The sequence below is a fragment of the Bos grunniens genome, chromosome 21 (assembly GCF_055505025.1).
Source record: "Bos grunniens cultivar Pamir isolate PY7600 chromosome 21, Bosgru_T2T1.0, whole genome shotgun sequence".
Classification (NCBI taxonomy): Eukaryota; Metazoa; Chordata; class Mammalia; order Artiodactyla; family Bovidae; genus Bos; species Bos grunniens.
Window position 1 is genome coordinate 26302919 of NC_141185.1, and position 24772 is coordinate 26327690.

The 24772-nt window shown below is 43.5% G+C and overlaps 2 protein-coding genes across 30 annotated transcripts in view; one reads left to right on the top strand and one right to left on the bottom strand.

Annotated features, from left to right (window-relative positions):
- Positions 1-24772, top strand: part of LOC147349293 (uncharacterized) — a 290491-nt gene that overhangs the window by 104465 nt on the left and 161254 nt on the right. The window lies entirely within an intron of this gene.
- The window catches only part of NPAS3 (neuronal PAS domain protein 3), a 958674-nt gene that overhangs the window by 9439 nt on the left and 924463 nt on the right, over positions 1-24772 (bottom strand). For all 4 annotated transcript variants that reach the window (XM_086363633.1, XM_086363632.1, XM_086363630.1 and 1 more), the window contains 3 exons: positions 22971-23164; positions 18632-18738; positions 847-994 (listed from right to left, as the gene is read on the bottom strand). In XM_086363633.1, the coding sequence (XP_086219759.1) occupies positions 847-994; positions 18632-18738; positions 22971-23164 (449 nt within the window). The remainder of the gene's footprint in view (positions 1-846; positions 995-18631; positions 18739-22970; positions 23165-24772) is intronic.

The following is a 24772-nucleotide window of genomic DNA, read 5'->3' on the forward strand; positions in this document are numbered from 1 at the left end:
ATGACGGTGGTGGGAGGGAGCCAGGCTGGGCAGTTGGAGAATTTCCTAGCAGGATTGGTGGAGAAGATCTCAGACAGCTTGTCCCCAGATGCAGACCACCCAGGCTCGTCTTGGTTACCGTGGTGCTCGTCTGAATGCATAGGCAGCAAGCATTTGAGGAAGGGGAGAGGAATGCTGTTGCACACTGGAATTCAGGAAGCTGTTGAGCTTGGCTGCATTAATGGATATAAATTTGAGGATGCATTCAAGTAGCGGTCACACTTGCCTGAGATCACAGAGCAGGCAAAAGAAGACTCCTTCATCTGTATACTGAAACTGTCTCGATTCTTGTGAAGTGATTCCCTTCACTTACCTAAACGAGTGCTTGAGGAATCTAACCCTATGTAATATGCTCAGGGCTTCAAAGGGATGGGATACAGGAGGAATATGGTGCACTCTGCCACTTCTTCCCCATCCCCTTTCACACCATTTTTGCAGGGGTTGGAGTGCATGAGTATGAGAGTGTGTCGGGGAGAAGGAGATGCTTTTTGAATGTTTCCACTGGAGGCAAACATCTGTGTTCTTTATCTGGCCTGAATGATTGTGGGGAAACCAAAGCAACTTCTGCAAAGCCGCCCAAATGTGGGCTGATCAAGAACTGTTGAACAGTTCACAGGTCTGCCCTGGAAGTCCCTACTGACATAACTTTGATCCTTTCCCATTTCTTTGACTCTTGTGGAAAGAAAAGCGGAATTTCCATATAATTCCACACCAGATACTATCAAAAGATAATACATGTCAGCTATTAACCATCGGGCTTTATGTTTTATAACTGAGACAGGAATGAGAAAGAATTTGGAAATATACCTCAGAAGATAGTTCACCCAGATGATATTCTTCTCATTCGCGTTCTTGGCGTTAATAGCTATGGTGGCGCTAGACTGGATCCAGATGTAGCCTCCGTTCTTCTGCATCCAGCGGTAGTACTTGGTCACACACTGGCCCTTATTCAGCACTAGTCGAAAAAACAAAGCAGAAGGCATCGCATGTTAAGACTGGGGTGAAATGATCATTATCTCTGCAAAATCTGAAGCTTAGAAAGAGGAGTTTCTTCACCGAGTCAGGGGTGCCCCTCTGTATGCTTAATGTAGAATGCCATTAGTAGGACAAATAAAATCACCAATTCAGTGGAGCGGCAGCTCTGGAGCTAGGGTTACTATGTTTGTAGCAGGACTTGATTCCATTTGGGGCAGTCATGGTGTGAAAGGAAGGATAACAGGACTGCAGATCTTGCTGGCTCACAGAACACTTAATGCGGCATGGATGTTGTCAAGGGAGGGTTTGACGTCAGATGGGACCACAGGCAAATCTGGATGTGATTTATTCATGGCTTCGAGGTAGCCCCCTCTGCGATTCTGGATATCTGAATGGTTCCGAAGATGCTTTCCCCCTCTGTCTGATCATTTCACCTCAGCGCGAGCCATCTCAACCTGTGTCCTTATACATCGGTGCCTTTTGATCGTGTTGAACAGAATTTATAGCATGAACTAAATCTACATGGGTCAGTTGGGAGATTCTAGGGAGAATTTGCTGAACGTTCAGCAAATACAAAATACATTCCCTTACCAAGTCAGAGAGAAAGGCTGGCCTAAGGGAGGCACAGGATTGACTTGGCTAGAGCTAAACAGAGTGACAGCTCCGCACAGACTCTGAAATATGGCCCCAAATGAAGAACAAGTAAAAACAATCAGTAATGTGAAACGGTGCCATTAAATACCCACGGAAAGAGCTTTAAAATGCAGATGTTAAAAGTGATACTTTAACCAAAATCTTGCCAGGTTGAAATGGATTTGATTTGTATCTGGGTACTCCTGAGCTAGTAAAAGGGGGGAAAGTGCAGTAAATCAGCCCCTGGAATAAAGTGCTATAGATGGGAAGGGTTTAAAAGGATGCCGGAAACGTGCACAACCTGCTGTTATCGCTTGGATAGGAATCTCAGTGACTGCACTCCCCCCAGCAGCGCGCCAGCTGGCTGGCCACTAGAGGGCAGTGTGCACTCGTCCACGCTGCCCACTTTTGGCATGTCCTTGTCTCCGTCTGCTAAAATGAAAAACCTCTAACTGCTGTAATAAATTTGGCTAAATTAGCTGCTAAATGGTTATCTCAAGTAATATGTATTTGCATTAATCATCTTGCTCTAAACCAGAACAAGCCAGAGTCCTAAAGACGTAGTAAATTCATATTGTCCATTTAATTATGGCTAATAAGTGCTTCATATACAATAGTTTCGTGAAGTACATTTTGATTTTTTGGGGGAGGGGGTGTGGATGGGTAAAGGGAAGTCACTTTGGAAAAGAGCTGTGTTTAAGGCTGTGGAAGCTCTTCCCGTTGTGTCTGAGCCACTCTTCCTGGCTCTGAAAGTGATCAAACATCAAACCTCCACATATTTTATCCATAAACACATAAACTTCAATGCTTTCCTCCCATTCTCCTTTTTTTTTGGTCGCAAAATATACCAAATGGATGACTATAAAATTTAATACTTATGTTTCAACAGTTGCTTGAAAATGGCTTGCTTTGATGAGTGCTTCAAAGACTGATGAGTTCTTTTCTGAAACTATTCTACAGTTTAGGGTATTTTTAAAACTCGAAACTGTCACCTTCTCTTGGTGGCGAGGCTCCACAGGTAGGATTGTGCTCTGCTTTTGTAGGCAATTGTAAGTTCTGCCATTCTGCATGCATGGCTTCCCCGACTACAAAACTGCGTAGTGAAGCTGAAAGCAGTAAAATACTGACTCTGCCTTACAGCTCTTCTGTCAAACCATTGTTGCATGCAACAAGATGTGCTTTTATTCAGATCCTCTCAGCCTGGTTAACTATTAATAGAGGAACGATGGGTTATGAAATTCTGCCCACTGTTTTCGCAGAGAAAACTTAGAGTACCCCAATCAGTGTTGGTGTATAATTCTTCCTGCTGTGTATCTGGAATAAGGGCTTATTTCAAATGGTCCTACACTTTTCAATAAAGGCAAAGAGCCTAAGAAGTCCCTTTTTTAGAGTCACATGAAGAAAACACTGAGATGCCAGGCCAGCCCAGCTCAGCCTGGCTGGGGATTTTGGACTAGAATTTGACCCAAAGCATGCAAAAATTAAAAATTAAAAAAAAAAAAAAAAAAAGACTATTCCACAATGCAGTGCTTTGTTGTTGTTTAGTGGCTTCAGTCATATCTGACTCTTTGCAACCTTCTGTCCATGGGATTCTCCAGGCCAGAATACTGGAGTGGGCTGCCAGGCCCTCCTCCAGGGGATCTTCCCGGCCCAGGAATTGAATCCACGTCTCTTCTGTCTCCTGCGTGGGCAGGCAGGTTCTTTACCACTAGCGCCACCTGGGAAACCCCATGCAGTGCATAGCAAAGTGAGACAAAAATTATAAAGCCAAAGAAGAATTTGCAGAATCAACATAAAGATCATCACTCCCTTCCTAATAATACTTTCTTATAAACAAAGAAGCAAAATCTCCTTTCTGGAATGCATGACCAGTGAATCATCAGCCTTGGGAGTGGGCCTCATGCGTGTGTTGTGAAGGGACAGAAAGGCTTTATTTACTAAAAGACTGATGAGGTGTCACCTTTTTGGGTTCAGGCAGCATGACTCTGGATCTGATTAGGTGCATCTGTGTTTCCTGAGAAGATAAATACAACTTTATTAGGATCCATGATTACATGATATTATTTATCACTCAGGCCAAGGGCCATCTGGCAAAGAGAGGAGACCTCAGTGAGAGACAGGCAGGCCAGGGAGGCTTAGTGAGGAAGTGGTGGTAAAAAGGCTGGGAAGGAGGGGACCCCTGAGGGGTCCCCTGGGGAATCAGGAGCTACTTGAGTGCCTTTACTTAATATGGTCAACACCACAGAGCAGATCCAGGGGCCTATCACCGTCAGCTCAAGAAGATAAGTTTGACTTAATCCATTGATTTGCTCTGGGCCAGCCTGACAAACAGAATTATGAAAAGGGAGACATTCTAGCATGGTGTTAGATCATGACTGTTTTCTGAGGATCAGTGTTTTCTAAATGACACCCCCCATATGTCTATGGAAATCTAGATAACTGGAGATAAGGCTGGGTCTGAGTTAGCTCCTATTCAGTTAGTAATGTCGTGTCCAACTCATTGCGTCCCCATGGACTACAGCACCCCAGGCCTCCCTGTCCTTCACTATCTCCCGGGTTTACTCAAACTCATGTTTAATGAGTCAATGCCACCCAACCATCTCATTCTCTGTCGCCCCCTTCTCCTCCTGCCCTCAGTCTTTCCCAGCTGCTGCTGCTAAGTTGCTTCAGTCGTGTCCGACTCTGTGCGACCCCACAGATGGCAGCCCACCAGGCTCCCCCGTCCCTGGGATTCTCCAGGCAACAACACTGGAGTGGGTTGCCATTTCCTTCTCCAATGCATGAAAGTGAAAAGTGAATGTGAAGTCGCCCAGTCATGCCCGACTCTTAGCGACCCCATGGACTCCAGTCTACCAGGCTCCTCTGTCCATGGGATTTTCCAGGCCAGAGTACTGGAGTGGGTTGCCATTGCCATCTCCGAATCTTTCACAGCATCAGGGTCTTTTTCAGTGAGTCGGCTCTTTGCATCATGTGGCCAAAGTGTTGGAGTTTCAGCTTCAGCATCAGTCCTTCCAATAAATATTCAGGGTTGATGTCCTTTAGGATTACATTTAGGTTGATGTCCTGGTTTGATCTCTTTGCTGTCTGAGGGACAGTTAGCTCCTACTATATGAAATGTTGACCACAAGATCACCCCAGTGCTTTTGTTTTTCCAGAGGACCCATAAAAGAGGTCACAGTGGAATTTTGCTTCTTTTAAAATGAATAGGGAATAATTTTTGCTTGAGGCTCTAGAACATAAATGTATGATTTGTGGATGAAGTTTCCTTTTTTTTTTTTTTTAAATCGTACTAGCAAATCAGTTGGATCATTCCAGCTGTGCCAGAGGCAGGATCTGACAGCTTTTCCTGAGCTCATGTGGTTCTAATCAGCTCAAGAAGAAAAGCCACCTTGGTGCCAGTTTGAAAGGGATTTTTAGTTTGTAGTAAGTTAGACAACTTGATAAACACAAAAACTTTCTCAATTCTCACTAATCCAGGGCTGTTATTTTTATTTTGGGATTCTAGCTTTAAATAATGGAGAGAAATGAGAGACTGTTTTAGTCTATTTTACAAAATCCCTTTCGTGGAGAAAAACAGAAATAAGCATGATGTAAGTTACTTGATACGGGCTTTGCAGATGCCTCAGCAGTAAAGAATCTGCCTGCCAATGCAGAAGACACGGGTTCGATCCCTGGGTGAGGAAGATCCCCAGGAGAAGGAAATGGCAACCCACTCTAGTGTTCTTGCTTGGACAGTCCCATGGAGTCCAAGGGAGCCTGGCAGGCTACAGTCCATGGTGTCACAAATAGTAGGACATGTCTAAGCATGCATACACAAAGTTATTTGATACAGAAGTCCTTAAAAAATAGTTAGTTGTCCCTTGAAAAGAGATAGATACTCAACAAACCCATGAGCCCAGGAGAACATTCATAACAATATGCTCAAACTATAAAGAGAAGAAACCGAGAGAGAGGAATATTCATGTGGATCATGTTTTTAGTCTTACTCCATGATATGGTCTGAGTACTTTTAAAACATAACCTGGCATCTTCTCTTTAATTAATCTCAAAGTTTATTTTTGCTGTCCAAACTTTTTGGTAGAGTAGCCTATGTGTGCCTACTGAACTCAGTGATCACATCATAACATTTCTAGAACGATGTCCTTAAAATTGGGCAATAGGAATTAATCTTTTTTTTTTTTAATTTCTAAGTATTTATTTTTGGCTACGCTGGGTCTTCATTGCTGTGCTCAGACTTTCTCCAGTTGTGCTGCACGGGCTTCTCATTGCGTTGGCTTCTCTGCAGAACGTGGGTTCTAAAGCACAGGCTCAGTAGTTGTGGCACACAGGCTTAGTTGCCCCGTGGCACGTGGGATCTTCCCAGACCAGGGATCGAACCTGTGTCCTCTGCATTGGCAGGCAGATTCTTAACCACCAGAGTACCAGGGAAGTCCAGGGATTAATTTTTATTTAAGGATCTCGAAACACTGAAATGGCCTTGTCTTAGGTTTTGGAGGGTAAGCGTGAAGACCAGGGAGGCTGAGTGTGTAAATTTCCCAGATGCCCTTACAGTCTTGGCTGGTCCCAGGCATAACTGTGGACGCCTCTGCTGCTGCATGAGAACATGCTCTTTCAAGCTCCGAAGTCTTGCTTTCAGCTGCTATGGCTCAGCTCTGAGAAAAACCAAGAAGCTGTCACTAGCGCTGTCCCACCTTCCAAGCTACAGATACCTTTGAGTTACAGACTGTGCTTTGCAGGACAGGGCTGACCCCGCATTTGTGAGAAGCGATCAGAGACTAGGAGAGACTTAGATCTTCCTGGTTGAACCATTCCAGCCCTGCTCATCTGACCATTTTTGTCTCTAAGCGTCAAAATATCACCTGCCTCTAATTGTGAAGGAAATGGCTAATATAGTTCAAAGAAAAACATGTGACTTTTTACATTACCTATGTATTTTATGCCCAAAGACGGGATGCTCAGCTCGATTGACTATCTTTTTAAAAAACCACCTGGTCTCTTGGTTTGCGCTTAGTGACAGGCATGCAAGAAATGTCCTACTTGTAGAGAAAACCTCCCCACCCCACCCCCAACCCCCTTCAAATCCGATGAGCTCTTGCCAGAGTGCACAACCATGGCTCTGCACGCAGTGACCAACAGAGGGATTTCAGTGTTCCCGGGGAAAACTGTGTCCACAGAGATAGACTGATGATTGAAAGGACATAAAGGAAGCCTGTGTCTGTGACAGCAACATAACTCTCTTAGTAAATCAAAACAAATCAGTCCAAGTTTGCCTTCAGAAATATGGAGGAAAAAAGAGAACATGCTCTCTTCCTGTTGGGCCGTTTTACAAAATCAAAGCCAAAGATTCTAAATAGTGAGTTACTTGTGCCTTCAAAAGAAGGAAGCAGTCTAATTCAGTTTGAAGAGGAGATGAAGAACACATCTCAAAAGCGGTCTTTTAGCAGACTATTGCACAAAAGGACGTTTTAGAGGTTTGCATATGCATTGAAAAGCTGCAGTACTTGGTGTATTCAGGTAAGTATAGAATCAATAGGAAATGGTGAGATCATCGGGGAGTTCACACTGGACATTCACACAGCTGGACAAAGAGCTTCATTATCACCATGGTGATATGGGGATGCATCTGCGGCAAGGCTCACCCTGCATCCCCACCCCCGCGCTTGAGCTACCTTCATCAATGGCTGCAGAGAATGGGGAGCGGGGAAGTAGGGGGGCTTTCTGCTAGAAACTCAAAAATTATTTTCGACTTCACTAATGTGGAGAGCATGGAAAGCTGGGGGTGTGCTAGAATCGCACTTTTGACTTAATACCACAGTTGGGTGCTTAGCTATAGCCACTGGTTTTCTTTCTACATCCACAAAACTGGCAGATGAAACATGAAAAAGAATACTGACTCTTTAATCTCTGCTTCTCCACCTAAGGCCCAAGGCAGGCTGACAGGGAACTTCATTCTGGAAACAGGATTTTTTTTTTTTTTTAATTCTGGATTACTTTTTCCTCTGCTTTTGAAAACTGTGGGCTATAGGGGAATGAACCTGACATAGACTTAAAACAAGAACAAGTTTCTTTATCTAAAAAGTTATAGTCCTTGATGCTTACAGGAAGGTCATTTTCAAAACCCACAAGAGAAACAGCGTTAGAGCCAGGAACAGTGCACTAAGTGCTTTATTTACTTGCAATAGAGACAGTTTTTCATTTAGAACTGCTCACAGGATCAAGCAAGGCTTTGATGCCATGCAGACTTTCCTATAGATTTTGCAATTAGTGAGGTGGATGTCTTAAAGAGCAGGCATCCACAAATTGGTTTTTAGTTTTTTTGTAAATTTATGTGCCGAGCAATATTTGGTCAAGTTTAACAATATTTGATACTTAATGTGAGTTAGAGCTTAAGGACAGAAGGCCGTGCGTGTGTGGATGGTCTGTGAATGACTGTGCATCATCTATGGATTTTCCCCCTAATACCCTAATGACAGGCCCTGCTTCAATTGCTATCTGTGTGATTTATAACCTCAGAAGAGGTTTTTTTTTCCTGTACCACCGCTGATGGATAGATTTTTATTAACTGTTAATATCGAATCATGCAGAAAACTTTCCATTGACTGAAAACATGTCAATTAGTAAAATTTAAAAAATAAATTCCCCTTTTGTTGATTGTAATGTGCAGAACTGGAGACCAAGGCTTTAACATGGAGAGGATCATGTTCTAGGACTGGAAATCAAAGTGATGGTTGGCAAGAATGACATCTGAGATCTTAGATTTTTTTTTTTTTTTTGGTTTCAGTCCAACCAGGAAGTTTTAGTACTCTCTATTCCTGCTCTTCTTGACCTGGGACACTTAAGAATACAGTATTTTTTAGCCCTCATACCATCTTTTTGGGTGGGGATTTCTTATATAAGGAACACTGAACTCTTCAGCATGGAATTAAGGTTTGTGACCAGGAAATCAGGGAAACAGTGAATTTATTCACTCATCCAAGAAATGATGTTGCTGAAGGTGACTTTGGTGCCAACACTGGGGGACAGCAAAGGAAGCAGAGCCTGTTGCCCACCTGTCCTGTCTGAGTCTCAGTTGGTCTCAGAAATTTCGTTTCCCTTCCCGGGCACTGACTGAGGTTTGGAATGTGATGAAACCACGAACCGCGAGATTCAGGGGGAAGTCTCTCAACCGTGGGAGACTGTTGAAAAAGTTTTCTGTCTTCTGAAAGTAAGGATTTGCCTCTCTTTGCCTTTAAACAGGAGACAGATGCTTATCAGTCACTTTCACTAATAAGTTTATCACAAGGATGACTCATGGAAAGTGGAGGCCCGTGAATACACAGCGGGTCCATCCTGGCTTGGGTGAATTCTTCACTTCCTTTAAAAATGCAAATGAAGTACTGGGATGTAGGGAGACCTACAGAAAGGTAAACGATGAGGTGAATCTTGTAGTCAGGTTTGTTTTATGTCCCTGGCAGATCCTGTGTTTCAAGATAGAGTTACTTCACTAAGTCTACTATCTCTACCAAGAAATGTCTAAGTGGTGAGGCATAGGTATGGACAGACGAGTGTTCCATAAAATTGGGACTATTTAAAGGAGCTTAGGCACATTTCACCTGTTCACCTGTTCTGTTAAATTGTCAGAAATCCTGGTGCTTCATTGTGAAAACATTACGGATTCTCCCAGGTGCGCTCATCATTGATTGTCCTCTGAATAGCAAATCTGCTGCTTCTTTTTGAGTAAAAGGACTCTCATTTGGGGCTCAATGTGTGGTGGGCTTCCACCATGCCTCAGGGAGATAAACCTTGATTGTTTAAACCAGCCATGGTAATTCCGTCCAGTGCGTGGCTGAGGCTGGGGCATTTGATGAAGCGCTGGACAATGAGACTTTCCTGGAGAGCCTCCAGGGATATTTTCTTTCAGAAAATGAACAGAAAGTAGCAGCTGACCCTCTCCTGACTTTGGACACTGTCCGATGAGGCACATTCATTGGCAGTGCTACAGTTGTCCTTTGATCATGGAGGGAAAGTGAAGATGATTTACAAAGAAAGTTTATGTCATTTTTACTTGGGTTTTCTATTACTTCCATAGGTGGGTTCTGGCGCTGCCCCAAGAACTCAAGGAGGCCAGAGAGGGGATGGGCGTTCACAAAGAGGTTCAAATCACCTGCTCCTTAGTCAGCCCTATATTAATGGGAAAACATTGTATGCTCAACACATACACAAATTAAATCCTGTGTTGCTCATTTGTGTTTTAATTGAAAATTTTGAAGGTTTTTTTGGGAGGTATGCAGGGTGTCATTAAATCTATATTTCAAGCAAAATAATTAAAAAAATACAATGTCATCTTGTCCTTAATTTTGTAAGAAGTAATAGAATTAGTTTTATTTAGGGTACTTGAGTTTGCTTAAAATGGATGATTTAGAAGTTTTTTTTTTTTTTTTTTGGATAGTGCTTTACAATAGCAATGGGCTCATTTCTCTCAAATATCAGGTGTTTCTTTTTATGATAATAAAAAGCAGCTACTAATTGAAATAGTAATAAGGAAAACCCCAGGAATCCATGTTAGAATTGTATTCAGTTCAGTTCAGTTCAGTCACTCAGTTGTGTCCGACTCTTTGAGACCGCATGAATCGCAGCACGCCAGGCCTTCCTGTCCATCACCAACTCCAGGAGTTCACCCAGACTCACTTCCATTGAGTCAGTGATGCCATCCAGCCATCTCATCCTCTGTCGTCCCCTTTTCCTCCTGCCCCCAATCCCTCCCAGCATCAGAGTCTTTTCCAATGAGTCAACTCTTCGCATGAGGTGGCCAAAGAACTGGAGTTTCAGCTTTAGCATCATTCCTTCCAAAGAAATCCCAGGGTTGATCTCCTTCAGAGTGGACTGCTTGGATCTGAATTGTATTAGAATGTATCAGTGAAATCGAACATCTGACTTCCTCTCTCGGTAGAGAAAAGATCGTAGGTTGTATTTTGTGTCCTCTCATGTGCTCTTTGAAGCCTGGGATGCCCTTACCACCTGCTCTTCCCCACCCCCACCCCTGCCATATCTCCTGCCTTCTTGGCTTCTCGCCACCACGGTTCAACGTCTGGGGAGAGTGTGCTTCCTCTGGAACGTCTCATCCTCCTTTGGTTGCCCCCACCTCTGGGGCGCCTGTGTTTTGTTTATACAGCATAATGTAATTGTCTTCTCTTTATGCCACCTTTTCAAATTGGGCCATTTTCATGCTGTCTTTTCTACTAATATGTAAGCTTCTTGAAGGTGAAGACCCATATCTTAGGCATTTTTGAGATTTTATAGCAATACTGCAAAACTTTGTCTGTAGTTCAGTTCAGTTCAGTCACTCAGTTGTGTCCGACTCTTTGCGACCCCATGAATTGCAGCACGCCAGGCCTCCCTGTCCATCACCAACTTCCGGAGTTCACACAAACTCACATCCATCGAGTCGGTGATGCCATCCAGCCATCTCATCCTCTGTCGTCCCCTTCTCCTCCTGCCCCCAATCCCTCCCAGCATCAGAGTCTTTTCCAATGAGTCAACTCTTTGCATGAGGTGGCCAAAGTACTGGAGTTTCAGCTTTAGCATCATTCCTTCCAAAGAAATCCCAGGGCTGATCTTTAGAATGGACTAGTTGGATCTCCTTGCAGTCCAAAGGACTCTCAAGAGTCTTCTCCAACACCACAGTTCAAAAGCATCAATTCTTTGGCGCTCAGCTTTCTTCACAGTCCAACTCTCACATCCATACATGACCACTGGAAAAACCATAGCCTTAACAAGATGGACATTTGTTGGCAAATAATGTCTCTGCTTTTCAATATGCTATCTAGGTTGGTCATAACTTATCTTCCAAGGAGTAAGCGTCTTTTAATTTCATGGCTGCAATCACCATCTGCAGTGATTTTGGAGCCCCCCAAAATAAAGTCTGACACTGTTTCCACTGTTTGCCCATCTATTTGCCATGAGGTGATGGGACCAGATGCCATGATCTTTGTTTTCTGAATGTTGAGCTTTAAGCCAACTTTTTCACTCTCCACTTTCACTTTCAACAGGCTTCTTAGTTCCTCTTCACTTTCTACCGTAAGGGTGGTATCATCTGTATATCTGAGGTTATTGATATTTCTCCCGGCAATCTTGATTCCAGCTTGTGCTTCTTCCAGCCCAGCGTTTCTCATGATGTACTCTGCATATAAGTTAAATAAGCAGGGTGACAATATACAGACTTGACGTACTCCTTTTCCTATTTGGAACCAGTCTGTTGTTCCATGTCCAGTTCTAACCGTTGCTTCCTGACCTGCATATAGGTTTCTCAAGAGGTAGGTCAGGTGGTCTGGTATTCCCATCTCTTTCAGAATTTTCTACAGTTTATTGTGATCCACATAGTCAAAGGCTTTGGCATAGTCAATAAAGCAGAAATAGATGTTTTTCTGGAACTTTCTTGCTTTTTCAATGATCCAGCAGATGTTGGCAATTTGATCTCTGGTTCCTCTGCCTTTTCTAAAACCAGCTTGAACATCTGGAAGTTCACGGTTCACGTATTGCTGAAGCCTGGCTTGGAGAATTTTGAGCATTACTTTACTAGCGTGTGAGATGAGTGCAATTGTGTGGTAGTTTGAGCATTCTTTGGCATTGCCTTTCTTTGGGATTGGAATGAAAACTGACCTTTTCCAGTCCTGTGGCCACTGCTGAGTTTTCCACATTTGCTGGCATATTGAGTGCAGTACTTTCACAGCATCATCTTTCAGGATTTCAAATAGCTCAACTGGAATGCCATCACCTCCACTAGCTTTGTTCATAGTGATGCTTTCTAAGGCCCACTTGACTTCACATTCTAGGATGTCTGCCTCTAGGTGAGTGATCACACCATCATGATTATCTTGGTTGTGAAGATCTTTTTCGTACAGTTCTTCTGTGTATTCTTGCCACCTCTTCTTAATATCTTCTACTTCTGTTAGGTCCATACCATTTCTGTCCTTTATCGAGCCCATCTTTGCATGAAATGTTCCCTTGGTATCTCTAATTTTCTTGAAGAGATCTCTAGTCTTTCCCATTCTGTTGTTTTCCTGTATTTCTTTGCATTGATCGCTGAAGAAGGCTTTCTTATCTCTTCTTGCTATTCTTTGGAACTCTGCATTCAGATGCTTACATCTTTCCTTTTCTTCTTTGCTTTTCGCTTCTCTTCTTTTCACAGCTATTTGTAAGGCCTCCCCAGACAGCCATTTTGCTTTTCTGCATTTCTTTTCCATGGGGACGGTCCTGATTCCTGTCTCCTGTACAATGTCACGAACCTCCATCCATAGTTCATCAGGCACTCAGTCTATCAGATCTAGGCCCTTAAATCTATTTCTCACTTCCACTGTATAATCACAAGGGATTTGATTTAGGTCATACCTGAATGGTCTAGTGGTTTTCCCTACTGTCTTCAATTTAAGTCTGAATTTGGCAATAAGGAGTTCATGGTCTGAGCCACAGTCAGCTCCTGGTCTTGTTTTTGCTGACTGTATAGAGCTTCTCCATCTTTGGCTGCAAAGAATATAATCAATTATATAACAATTATAATAACTGTCTGTAGTAAATACTCACAAATGTTAGATGACCTTGAACAGGGAAAATATGGCTGTCCTATTCACACATCAAGTACCTAGACAAATATTAACCTGGGGAAAAAACTGACGTTTGCTTACAAGTTGACAGTTACTACCATCTCTACCCTATTAACTTTCTCCGCTGATACTCAAAACTTTATATGCTTATAAAGAAGTTGAACTCTTAATCGAGTTACCATGCTTGTTTGATTTGAACACTGATTGAGATGCCCTCAGAGCCATTTGACTATTCACATTTTTACTACTATTAATAAAATTCACCTCTTGGAGGGGGGATAAATGAACTCCTTAAGATCACTAGTTGATCTGTATTTTACTCCATGTAAAACAATGCCTTCTAAATACCAGTGAGGTCAGTACTTCTCAAACTTTTACATGAATGTGAGTCAGCTAGGGATCCTTTGTTAACTGCATGTTTGGTCTCAGTAAACCTGAGGCTTGGCCTGAAATTTGGCATTTCTAGAATGCAATGGAGCAGTGGCACCCAGCTGGTGGGCAGGCCCTTGCTGGTCTCTGTTCTCTCTGTGTGCCTGACCTGGGACTTAGAAACCCAAATCAGCACTTGCCAAAAAAAAAAAAAGGTGTAAAGTAATAATACTAATTCGCTCCTGCATAAAAGCCTGACTTAATTTTGTCTCCGTGTGACAATCTTTTTAGTTAATGGACAGGCTAGGCTGACTTGGCTTCTGAAAAAAGGCAGACGTGCCAGCTATTACGAGCATTTCCTTTCATGTGAATTTTCATATTCATATGGAAGAAGAGGAAAAAACTCATTTGCTTTGGCGGGGGGAAAGTCCAGCCAGTGATCAGGTGGCAGCTAAATCCCTGAAGACCCAGCCTTGGAAAAATCCAAGATCAGAAAATACATCCGCTGTGCCATCTGCACGTGGCCCACCCAGCAAACTCTACACCTTCCCTCCTTCCTTCACTGGAGCCTTCCTCTACTGCAGGCAATGGCTGCATACCCAAATCAACAATTCAATTCCCCCTTTGTTTGTGTGGCAGATGACAAATGCATGCAGGGCATCTTGTGTTTCCTAGGCAGGCAGGGCACTTACTTTGATTGATGCTCGGTTGTGGAAAAAAATGAGCTGGGAAGGAATTACAATGGAGGGCCTGCAGACTGGAAGGGGGTATACTAATTAGTCCTGCATTAAGCAGTCGGCTTGCATTTGGCGATGAGACGCCTTCAGGAGGGAAGTGTAGGGGTTATTGATGCAAAACAGCATGGAATGCATTATGCCAGGTAGCTGTGTATTCGTTTTGTTCGGAAGTATAGAATTTTGTAATTAAGAAAGAAACAGGCTACTGTATTTTTTTTAACACCTCCCCAATGCATTGGGTAGGTGGTGCTTTTTAACTTTAATGATCTCATAGACAAGCTGGAAGTCCTCCTCTCTTTCTGAAATAACCCTGCCAGAGTTTTCTCATCCTGGGCCCAGTTCTAGGAAGGGAAAACTGACGCCACTTCCATACTTTCGAGCTCCTTTTTCCTCCCCTAAGGCTCCACTGTGCAGAGCCTTGAGCCTTGCTGCTGGGACGCATTGTAATGAAGAGAAAGGAAGTTTTCCCCTCAGGCCACTCTTTCCAGGTTGTAAGAGTCGTTGCTGATGTGACCCGGGAAGAACCCTAAGGATATCTCAAGGCAAAAGGAGCATCTTCTGTAGACGGGGACGAAAGCACAACACGAGGCATGTTTCTCTGGGTGGCACTAATGGTTTGCCCTTCCATTTACTGGGCTGTAGGCAGAGGCACAGCAGGGGAGGGTCGAGCCATTCCTATAGGTAAGGGGAGTGTGTGACTCCAGGCTGACATGGCACTAAGGACCGCAGCCCACCAGGCTCTTCGGTCCATGGGGATTCTCTAGGCAAGAATATTGGAGTGGGTTGCCATGCCCTTCTCGAGGGGATCTTCCCAACCAAGGGATAGAACCTGAGTCTCTTATATCTCCTGCATTGGCAGGCGGGTTCTTCACCACTAACGCCACCTTGGAACCCTGGAAAGCTTCAGGGTGATAGGCAAAGGGACTCAAATCATTGCTAATGTGGATGATTTAAAGTTCAAACTTTAAAATGTTGATTTGCTCAATTTGGCCTGAAGAATCAATGAAGCTAGGTTCAGTGACTCCAGTGAGGTGGCATAAAGAAGGAAGTATCACACAGGTCTTTGGCACAGTGTGACGGAAGAGGACCTAAACTCCCGTGATTTTGTCATTTCACTAACCCACTGTATTGGCGTATATAATGCAATTCTTAGTGATTCTTCATGTTGGAACCCAGCGACCTCTCGGGTGTCTCATGTGAACCTAGTGGCAGAGTAAATGGTCCAAAGTTTTTTGGTTCACTTTATCAGAGGTGTCAAAACCTGGTGCAGCTGAGATTTCCTTTTACTTTTCTTATTCTAGAAACAAGCTCATCTATAGATTTACAGTTGCCTATGCTAGGAAAATAGATCTGAGTGATAAAGATAGCATTTTGAGTTATCAAAGGCTGTCAAGTCTTTTTTTTTTTAAAGTTTTATCCATAAACTGGAGCAGAAGACAGATCTCAAAATATCAGAAGTAAGATCAGATGACTACAACCTGCCTTTCATGGACAGAGCCAGGAATTGTGCCAATAGCTTTAGGAGGAAAAGCTAAAGAGTTAATGTGGTTTATTTTTTAACCATCCCTTTGTTTTAGAATTCTATCTTATTCTTGAGCTGATTCCATGTCACCATGACCTTCTCCTGCCAAGAAGGCACAGTTGAGGCATCGCTCAGTAATAGCCTAGGGCTCTGGACAAGCAAGATGCTGTGCTGGCTTTTTGCCTTTTCTTCCAGTGTTTACACAACCAAGACTTATTACATGCTCTGTCATTTTGTTACTGGGCTGGCTTTGGTTTGAGAATTAGGTAAACATCAGACATTCCATCACACAGTTTTAGACTCAATCTTACTTTATAATGATGTTAATGTTTATTGTACAAAGCGAGATGCATTTGTATATTTTAGCATTTTATTTCAGTCACCGAATGCAAAAGCTGACACTGGCATCGGTTTGATTTGTGTGTGTGTGTGATTGAAGATATTAAGCACTACAAGAACGCTGAAATCTCAATCTGATTAGGATCAAAATTCTTCAGGATCAAAACACTCCTTTTTCCTCCCCCTACAGTTTTACTAATTGTGTGCTACTTGACATTGTGGAGTTATTCCACAGTGTGATAGCTAAATATGTGAAGTGTATTTTACTGTGCTGAATTATCAGCTCATTCTATTTGTTTTTCATGCGTTTAAGGTTATTAAAAGAACTTAAAATTAGAAGTCATGTGTATAAGAGTTGAAAGACTGAAGTCAATCATTGTTAGCAGACAAAATCATAAAGCAATAGCCAGTATGTCAATATCAAGTAATGAAAAAAAAAAATCACAGAATTTGAAAGCATACCTTCTGTGTTTATTAGTTGGCAAGATACCAGGAAAATTAGGATACTAGCACAATACTGAATGGTGGACGGAGTTGTTTATTTTCAGCACGCTCAAATTATTCCAGGTACTGAAAACGAGATAAAAGTAGATCGGAAAGGATGGCTTCAAATGTATTTGTTGGAGACCTTTGCTTTATGGGAAGAAATGAACTGCCCTGGCTCACTGTTCCTGAGGAATTGTATTTCTTCAAGCTGTAAATCAAATCCCAGAGAGACAGCATGACGTTTTCCAAATAATAACGGAGGATGACAAAGTTCTTTTTTGTCAGCATCAGGTTTCTGAATTTAGACCTCGATTAAGATTCCAGAATGGAAAAGCACCCCCCCCACCCCAAATCCACATACACGCACATGGTCTATGACTGTGTCTTACAAACATGCATTCATTTTAAAAGTCTGAATCTCTGGCATATCTGCATCACAAAATGTACTCACAGCTTCCTCCAAAGATCCTGATTTTTCTCCATTTTCTCTAAATTCCCAGCTACAAAGAACCCGATGTTTCTTTTCAGGAAACAGCATCATTTTTTTCCCCTCAATTAATTGAAGAACCATCTGCTCCTGTGATACCCGACACCCATTTGTTCTCAGCAACAAGTGGGCTCCCTAAATCCCCGAGGAGCCATACCAAGGCACGCACTCAGGGTTGGGAGTAGAATCTGCCAGAGCTGCCTCGCAGCCAGCCTCTTCCCAGAGACACAGCACATACAGAGCTTGACACTGACCCCGTTCCCACGCCAGTGCTGCTAATGCAGGGTTCAACACACAGCGCGAGGTGCTCACACTCTGAGACTCCGGCTAGCTTACTGTCTCTCCATCATGCTTCTGAAGATCGCAGTTTGAAACGAGTCAACAACTGCAAAGGGCCGGAGAGAGCTCAAACAGCTGTCCTCAACCATGGCCAGAAAGGGAAGACAACGTTAACACAGAGGCCACCCGGCTGATCCTACTACATAAAAGCTTCCGTTTCAAGCTGGACCATCTCATTTGTGTCCCCTGGCACGCATTTAAAACCAGAGTTCAGAACTGGGTTTAGAACCTTCTAGGAATGTAGATGGCAGAGCCCGCATCTTCTAGGAAGAGTCTACGGAATGGTCATAAAAAGGACCTCTCAATGGAAAAGAGAGCTTCTTCCTAAGAGGGCCACGGTGCCTCCCGATGGGACTTGAGATCCCTTGCGCTCACAGTGAAAACAGCCCCTTGAAGTATGATGAGGGAAAAGTACATGAGGATGCTGGTGTGTGAGTCACTGTGTGGACCCAGCGGAGCTCTGCTGGCCCGGCTTTGCTTAAACACCCACAAAAGGTGCCTTGGAGGTGAGCCTGCTGGTCAGGAGCCGGGAACCAGACTCAAAGAGCTGAGATGACTTTGGCCCTTCCAAGAGACGGGACATGGAGGTACCCGCCTCTCTAAATAACCCTCTTTGTAGAAATACAGTGAAAAGTCAGCACCTTTGAGAGCTGCAGTATCCACACTCTGCCCCTCCCCTCCCCCTCCCCATCCCAGGTCTGTGGATAGTCAAGTAGGAATTTTTATGAGGCTCTGGCCTAGCTGAACTTGTCTTTTCCCACGTCTATTTTGAAACGGATACCACAAATTTCAGAGTGGAAGTAGCTGTAGAAAATGAAAGGGTCGAGAAGGCACTTAAGACAAAGGTCCCCCCATTACATCATGGGAGAGAGCACACAGGAGACCACGAAATCCGGGGTGAGCACCTACAGATCCAGCAATTTCTCCGGGCCCCGAGATCCAGCTTTCAATCTAATTCCAATACAAGTTGAAGTGATTTATGTCTCACTTTTTCTCACTGTGCACTGACAGTCATCTCAAATGTGCAGGAGATGTGAAGGGAGAAATTGGCATGGAAACCAAAAAAAAAAAGCATCCAGGAGAGAGGACCCCAGCTGGGCTGTCCCCGCGCACCGGAGGTACTTACAGTCCAAGTGACTGTGCCTGATGCCCTCGACATCTTCGGCATGGATGAAGTGGTAGCATCTCTTCCCTACAATGTCTACGGGGGTCAGATCCATATAATCACTAATCCTACAAAGAGAAGAATACAGGCTGGAAATCAGAAGCAAGGGAAATATACAAATAGTTCAGTGACTTAGAAACAGATCTACTGACAATTTTCCTTGTACCAGGGTACCTGCGAGGACTTGGCACTGAGGGAAAACCCCTTTTAGATAAAATTAATTTTCTTTAACATGTAACAGTCCTTTTCTGAAGCCAGAAATGCGCTGGATCAAGCAGTTGTGTTGAAATAATTAACTAGGTTTTTCTTTTTTTCTTTAGTTTCGGAATATGCATTTAGACAACATAATTCCATGAAATTATTGAGAATCAGTAACAATACGAGATCCTCATTAGAGGCTAAGATAATTCAAGGTTACATAATAAAATAAAAACATGTTATGTTTATACCAAATGATTAGAGACACCTTTCATTTAAACAGATTGGTCTTCTATTGGGTATTTCCATGAAAAAAGGCTTCAACTGCTTCTTGGCACAAAATCCAAATTGGCATTTCAAGGGATATAATTTAAATGCTGAGACATACAGATGCCTGGGGGTATTATCTTTTTTTGTCTGAGTCATTTGAGAGCTCAGCTCTCACTCCTAGCCCTTTTAACTGGGACTTTGTGGTGGATTCCACACGGAAACTTTTAAACCATTTCGGCAGCTCTGCTGGGCTCGTGCTCGACTGTACGTGTGTGTAAGCCTCTGTCATTGATTGTCCAGACGCCAATGTCCTCAGGCAGGAGCACAGAAAAATAGAACAAAAATTGGAAAACACGTTGGGGGGTGTGGAATCTGCCTGGTTTACACAAACGCGCTGAAATGCTGCTTCTCTTCCTCCCCGTCCAAGTTCAGGTTCATTTTCGTCCGTCCCAGAGAGAATTTATCTCTTGTTTAATTGATTCTCTTTACTGCCCCTGTGCTTTTTATGTTTTATGATTTATCAAATATTAAGTGAATCTTTAGCTATGACACCTTGAAGAAACCCGTGAGAGCGCTGCAGGGGGAATGAAATCTGACCCCCAAAGGCAAGGAAATAAGAAACCAAACCAAACCAGGATAATATGGGATATAATGAAAATACCCTACCCAGGGAGTGAATTTCTCAGTGTCTAGCAATTTAAATCATATCTTTGGCCAAAATAGAATTCTTGGAGTGTTTTCTCACGAGTCCTTGGTTTTTTGGTATAAAACAGATCAGCTGGTGTTTTCCTAAAACCATTAGTTGCTTTCCAAGCACAGTTCACACCCCCTTTCTGCAAACGAGTGAATAAGGATGTCATTAAAGGCCCTCATTCCCTCCATGGTGTTTCTGGAATTTGCTGGATCCTCTGAAAGCATCAGAGGTTGGCTTTGCCCAAGGCTGTCCCGGTATTCTGAGGAGAGTCCAGGAGAGGCCCCTGTTTTCTAGTTAGCAATTCCCTAAGTAAACAATGAACCCTGGGGAAAGGCACCCGGTTCTTTAGGGAAGAGAGTTCTTTAGTTTACTTTTTATTTGAATGAAATCCTTCAAAACAATGGAAACACTTCTATGTACTCCCAGAGCCTATTATCAAGGTGAATGTGATGAGCTCTGTGTTCAAAGACCTCTTCATCTATGTGTAGAAAACCCTAGACCAGTCTGACAACCTGTATATCAGGATCAAAATCCTGATGACAACCTATACTCTGAGACCCAGTTTCCTCATCTGTGAAACAACTTCAGAGGCTGGTGAGGGTACTAATGAATGAAATGATGTGAATGTAGCATGGTGCTGGGCACACAAGATATGCTGTTCTCTCAGATTAAATATGCAATTACTTCTAACAGGGGTCCTTTTAAATAATTACTGTCATCTTCAGTAGGGAAATAATGCTGTATTATACTGGCTAATAAGGGGTTGTGGAAAAAAAGACATGTTTTAATGGGAGGAAAGATACATGAAGTGGGCCATAGAAAGTGATCTCAATTACTAGAGTGGCACCATCAGGCACCCAAGTCCATGGAGTGCATCAAAAGAATTAATCAACCTGTGACCACAGGCCTGAGAATTAAGTGATGGCTTAAGGATTTCTGGGAGCTAGGTAAATGAGATGAGGCTTCATTTTTTTTTTTTTTTTTTGGTGGTGGTGAGTGGTGCTCGTAGAACTCTCAATCAAGGGAACTGACATTTGTTTTCAAAGACGCAAAGCTATAGTTCATGCTTTGACTGTCTGCCGCCTCCCTGGGTATCCAATGTTGTACATTTTAAAACAGAAGAGACTGCTTTATGGGCTGTATATTCTCTTTCATGGGTGCACACATATGAAAGATCCCCACAGTGGTTATTTGGACCGCTTCCATACCATTTAACCTGGCTTCTGAAGAGAAATTAGAGACAGGGAGCGCAGGGAGGTCCTGCAGAGAGAGCTAGGGTGTTTGAGTCTGACAGATAGAGTTCAAGTCTTGGCCTCAGTCAAGACACTTACCCTCTCTCTCTAAGCTGACACTGCCTGGCACTGGTGGATATGGGCAACACCAGCCTCCAGAACTGTCCTGAAGCTTCAATGAGATAGCACTTTCAATGTGCTTCGCACGCCGCCGAGGGTGTAGGAAGTGTTCAATAAATGTTAGCACTCCCTACTATTCCTGGCCAACTCTAGCTACTCATTCTGCTGAACTCATCTTCCTGATTCTCTGGGGCCATTGAAGAATGCCTTGCACATAGCCAGGTAGGTGTATAGTCATGGTGATAAGAATTTTAATAAATACTCTCAAAACTTGACAAATAGATTGAACTACTCATTAGATAATAGTGACAGGCTCATGATATCTTCTCCCTGCCTGAACACGCTAAAGCTTGGGTGGGTTATCTCTTCCCAGTGAATCCTTTCCTCTGAATCAAAGCCTGACTGGGAAGGGCAGACATTTCTAGTTTGATCCCAACATCTTTAGCGCTTCCCAATGGACTGGATGTGGGCACTGCCTGTCTTCTTCATGTCTGGGCCTGGGAGAGAGATCACTTTCCTAAACCACTTGACCACCTGTTCTTTTGTTCCCACCCCCACCCCCCAATCCTGTCCCCACAGAGGAACAACACTGCCAAGCTTCCTTCCCACAGCCACACGTGAGCACCTCCCCTCCACCCCCTCCTCCTGCCCCGAGATTCTCTCTTCCTCACATCAGCCTGATGATAGACTGGTGACTTCTAGGTGAGAGGTCTGAAGGGGCACTGTCCCATCTCCTTGTCCCTTGCTTTGTGCCTAATGAAACAGTGAACTTCTTAACCAGAGGCTAAAAAGTCCTTTTGTAAAAGCTCAGTGTTGAGGAAGGGCTGCCAAGTCACTTATATGATGGGTCATCTTTCTTTAATCTATCCAAGTGAAATCCTCAGGCTTATGAAGTGTTATTGAAGAGTTCTGCAAATTTCTTTTTTGTCTTTTTTCCTCTAGGGAATCTCAAATTCTTATTTGTTCTCTACATGCTTTGTGGACTGAATGTTTGTGTACTTCCTAAATTTGTCTATTGAAGTCCTTACACCCCCACTCCTACCTTGGGATAGTATTTGGAGGTGGGACCTTTGAGAGTAATTAGGTTTAAATGAGGTCATAAAGGTGGAGCCCCCATGATGGGATTAGTGTCCTTATAATACGGAGAAAGATCAGAGCTTGCCCTCCCATATATGAGAACATAGCAAGAAGCCAGGAAGACACCCCCAACCCTGCACCCCCACCTCCCACCCCTACCCCAGCCTGCCACCAAAGGAACCTCGTCAGCCTGCACCTTGATCTTAGACTTCTCGGCCTCCAGAACTGTGAGAAATGTCTGTTGTTTGAGCCACCTGGTCTATGGGGATTAGTCCCACCAGCCCGAGCTGACTAGGAGAAGGTACTCAATGCCCGTGTGAACACTGCCCATCATAAGGCTGGGCCCTTGCAGTAGTCAGGAAGGGGGTCTGGCTGAGGCATTAGGAGATAGCTCTCGCTGCATTGTTTTGCCAAGAATGTCTCAGTCCTGCTCTCTCCTTGGGTTCTCGGCCAAAATGGGTCTCAGTTACAGCATATGGATGCCTGGGTATCCTAATTCATCCCATTGTTGTCCCTAATGTAAATCAGGGCAGTGATGTAAATTTCAAATAAAAAGCATGGTTGGTGTCAGTCCAAGCAGCCATTAAAAATAAGATCAGGATTTATAATGAGCCTCATTGGGAGAGTAAAATCCTTCAGACTGCTGAAAACACCGGCCCTTACCAATGTGCAACATACAACAGGGCAAATGAAAACAAAAACGAAGTACCTATTTTCACAGTAAATGATATTGAGGTCCATATTTACTCGAGTGACGAACATATGGCAGTCAATTCTGACTTCATTGATCGTAGGGGGAGGCAGGGCATGAGCCACAACCACGAGCCCCATGATTTGGCTGGGGACGGTCCTCCCGTGGGACAGTGACACCCTCAGTCGTAGCCGGCCCGTTATGTGAATCACCTGGAATAGAACATTAAGTACAGGACACAGTCAAATTTACATCCGGGCTGTAACAGTACTTCTTTTGAGAAATGCAGAATCGCATCTGGAATAACGAATGTTAGCTTGAATCTGGTGTAATCATAAGGGCTGTCAAAGTGCCCTCAGTGTCCTCAAGGCAAGAGACAAAAGAGAAATAGTCTTGTACTCTGAGCATTTCTCAGGGCAGCATTATTACTGTGCTATTGCTATTTTTCAGGACTTATTTTTTTTTTCAGGTTTAGAGGAAGTTCACAACCAGATAAAAGGACAAAGTGAGCCCTGAGCTGCAAACAGAAATGTTTGCATTTTCATCCCTTACTAGTGGACGATATGTGTCCTTCTCCACATTTCTACTGAACGGGATTCCATGGACGTCTCTCTTCAGAAGTGTGGCTCAGAGCTTTCCTTCATTCTCAAAAAAGCCAAAGACTCCAGTGATTAAGAGATTCAGTGACAATGACATGAATGTGTCCTTTTGAGCATAGACATTCCATGTTAGGCAGTGCTGAGTTACCTGTACATGTAACACCAATCTTTATCACAATGCCCTCTGGGATCAAAGGTCAGAGGACCTCAGCGTATGATTTGTTCTTTGAGCTCTTAGGGCAGTAGATCAGGAAGGCTTGCACCATTTTGGTGACAGCTCTGAAGTACTTGCTCAGAAACAGGAGGGAGAACAGTGTGCTGCGATTTTTGGTTTCTTAGACAAAGTATGCCATGGATAGTCCTGGCCACCCACCCAGAACCAAACAAAGTTGGTTCATCATCTTCACATTATTTTCAGTGATACGTTTTTATAAAGCCATCTTTTGAAAAAATTCCTTTGTTTATGAATTGAACACAGGAGATGAGTCACAATGTGAGTTTCCTTAAATAATGTTTTGGGAAAATGAAATCATAAAAAGATAGAAAGAATGAGGATTTGTGTGGCCCTGCTTCTGGGTGACGGAAGGCACGTGTGTATATGTATGTGTGTGTGTACCCTAGTTGGGTTCCTCGTGCCCTGTGACAGCGTGGAGTACCCTCCAAACCAGGTTGTAGAAGTACTTGCCACCATTCCCTGTACCTTGGAGCTCAGTTTTGTAGCTGGTCGAGTTTTTGTGTTTGGTTTGCCTCTCCAAATGCACCCGTGAGCACCAGAGACACCTTTTGAGAGTCTCCTTTTCCCTCTTTGTCGGAGGAAACTGAAGTGGGAAGTGGGTCTCTGACCTCCCTGGAGCGATAAGAACTAGCATCTGCTCTCCTTCCTAGGGACTAGGCTGGTAATTCCTTTTTCATTGTGTTTTTAAGTTATTCAGTCTTCCAAAAGCAAAGCCACTCTGCTGTCAGTCAGGAAGCAGGATCAAAGCTTATGGGGCCGCCCTTCAGAGTCCTGGCTGTTCTAAATGTACTCTTCCCTGTCCTCCTTCATGTTTGAGCCCAGAGCTGTGGATCTGGAAACCAATGAGGAGGATTATTTAGGTTATTTTAGGAGCAGCTTTTTGACCACCCACATTGAAGTTGACTAAATTCATGCTTAATGCACCTTTGCTTTCAGCTTTGGTCAGACGAGCTGCTTTATGAATATTTGAAAATGTTCCTAGAGGC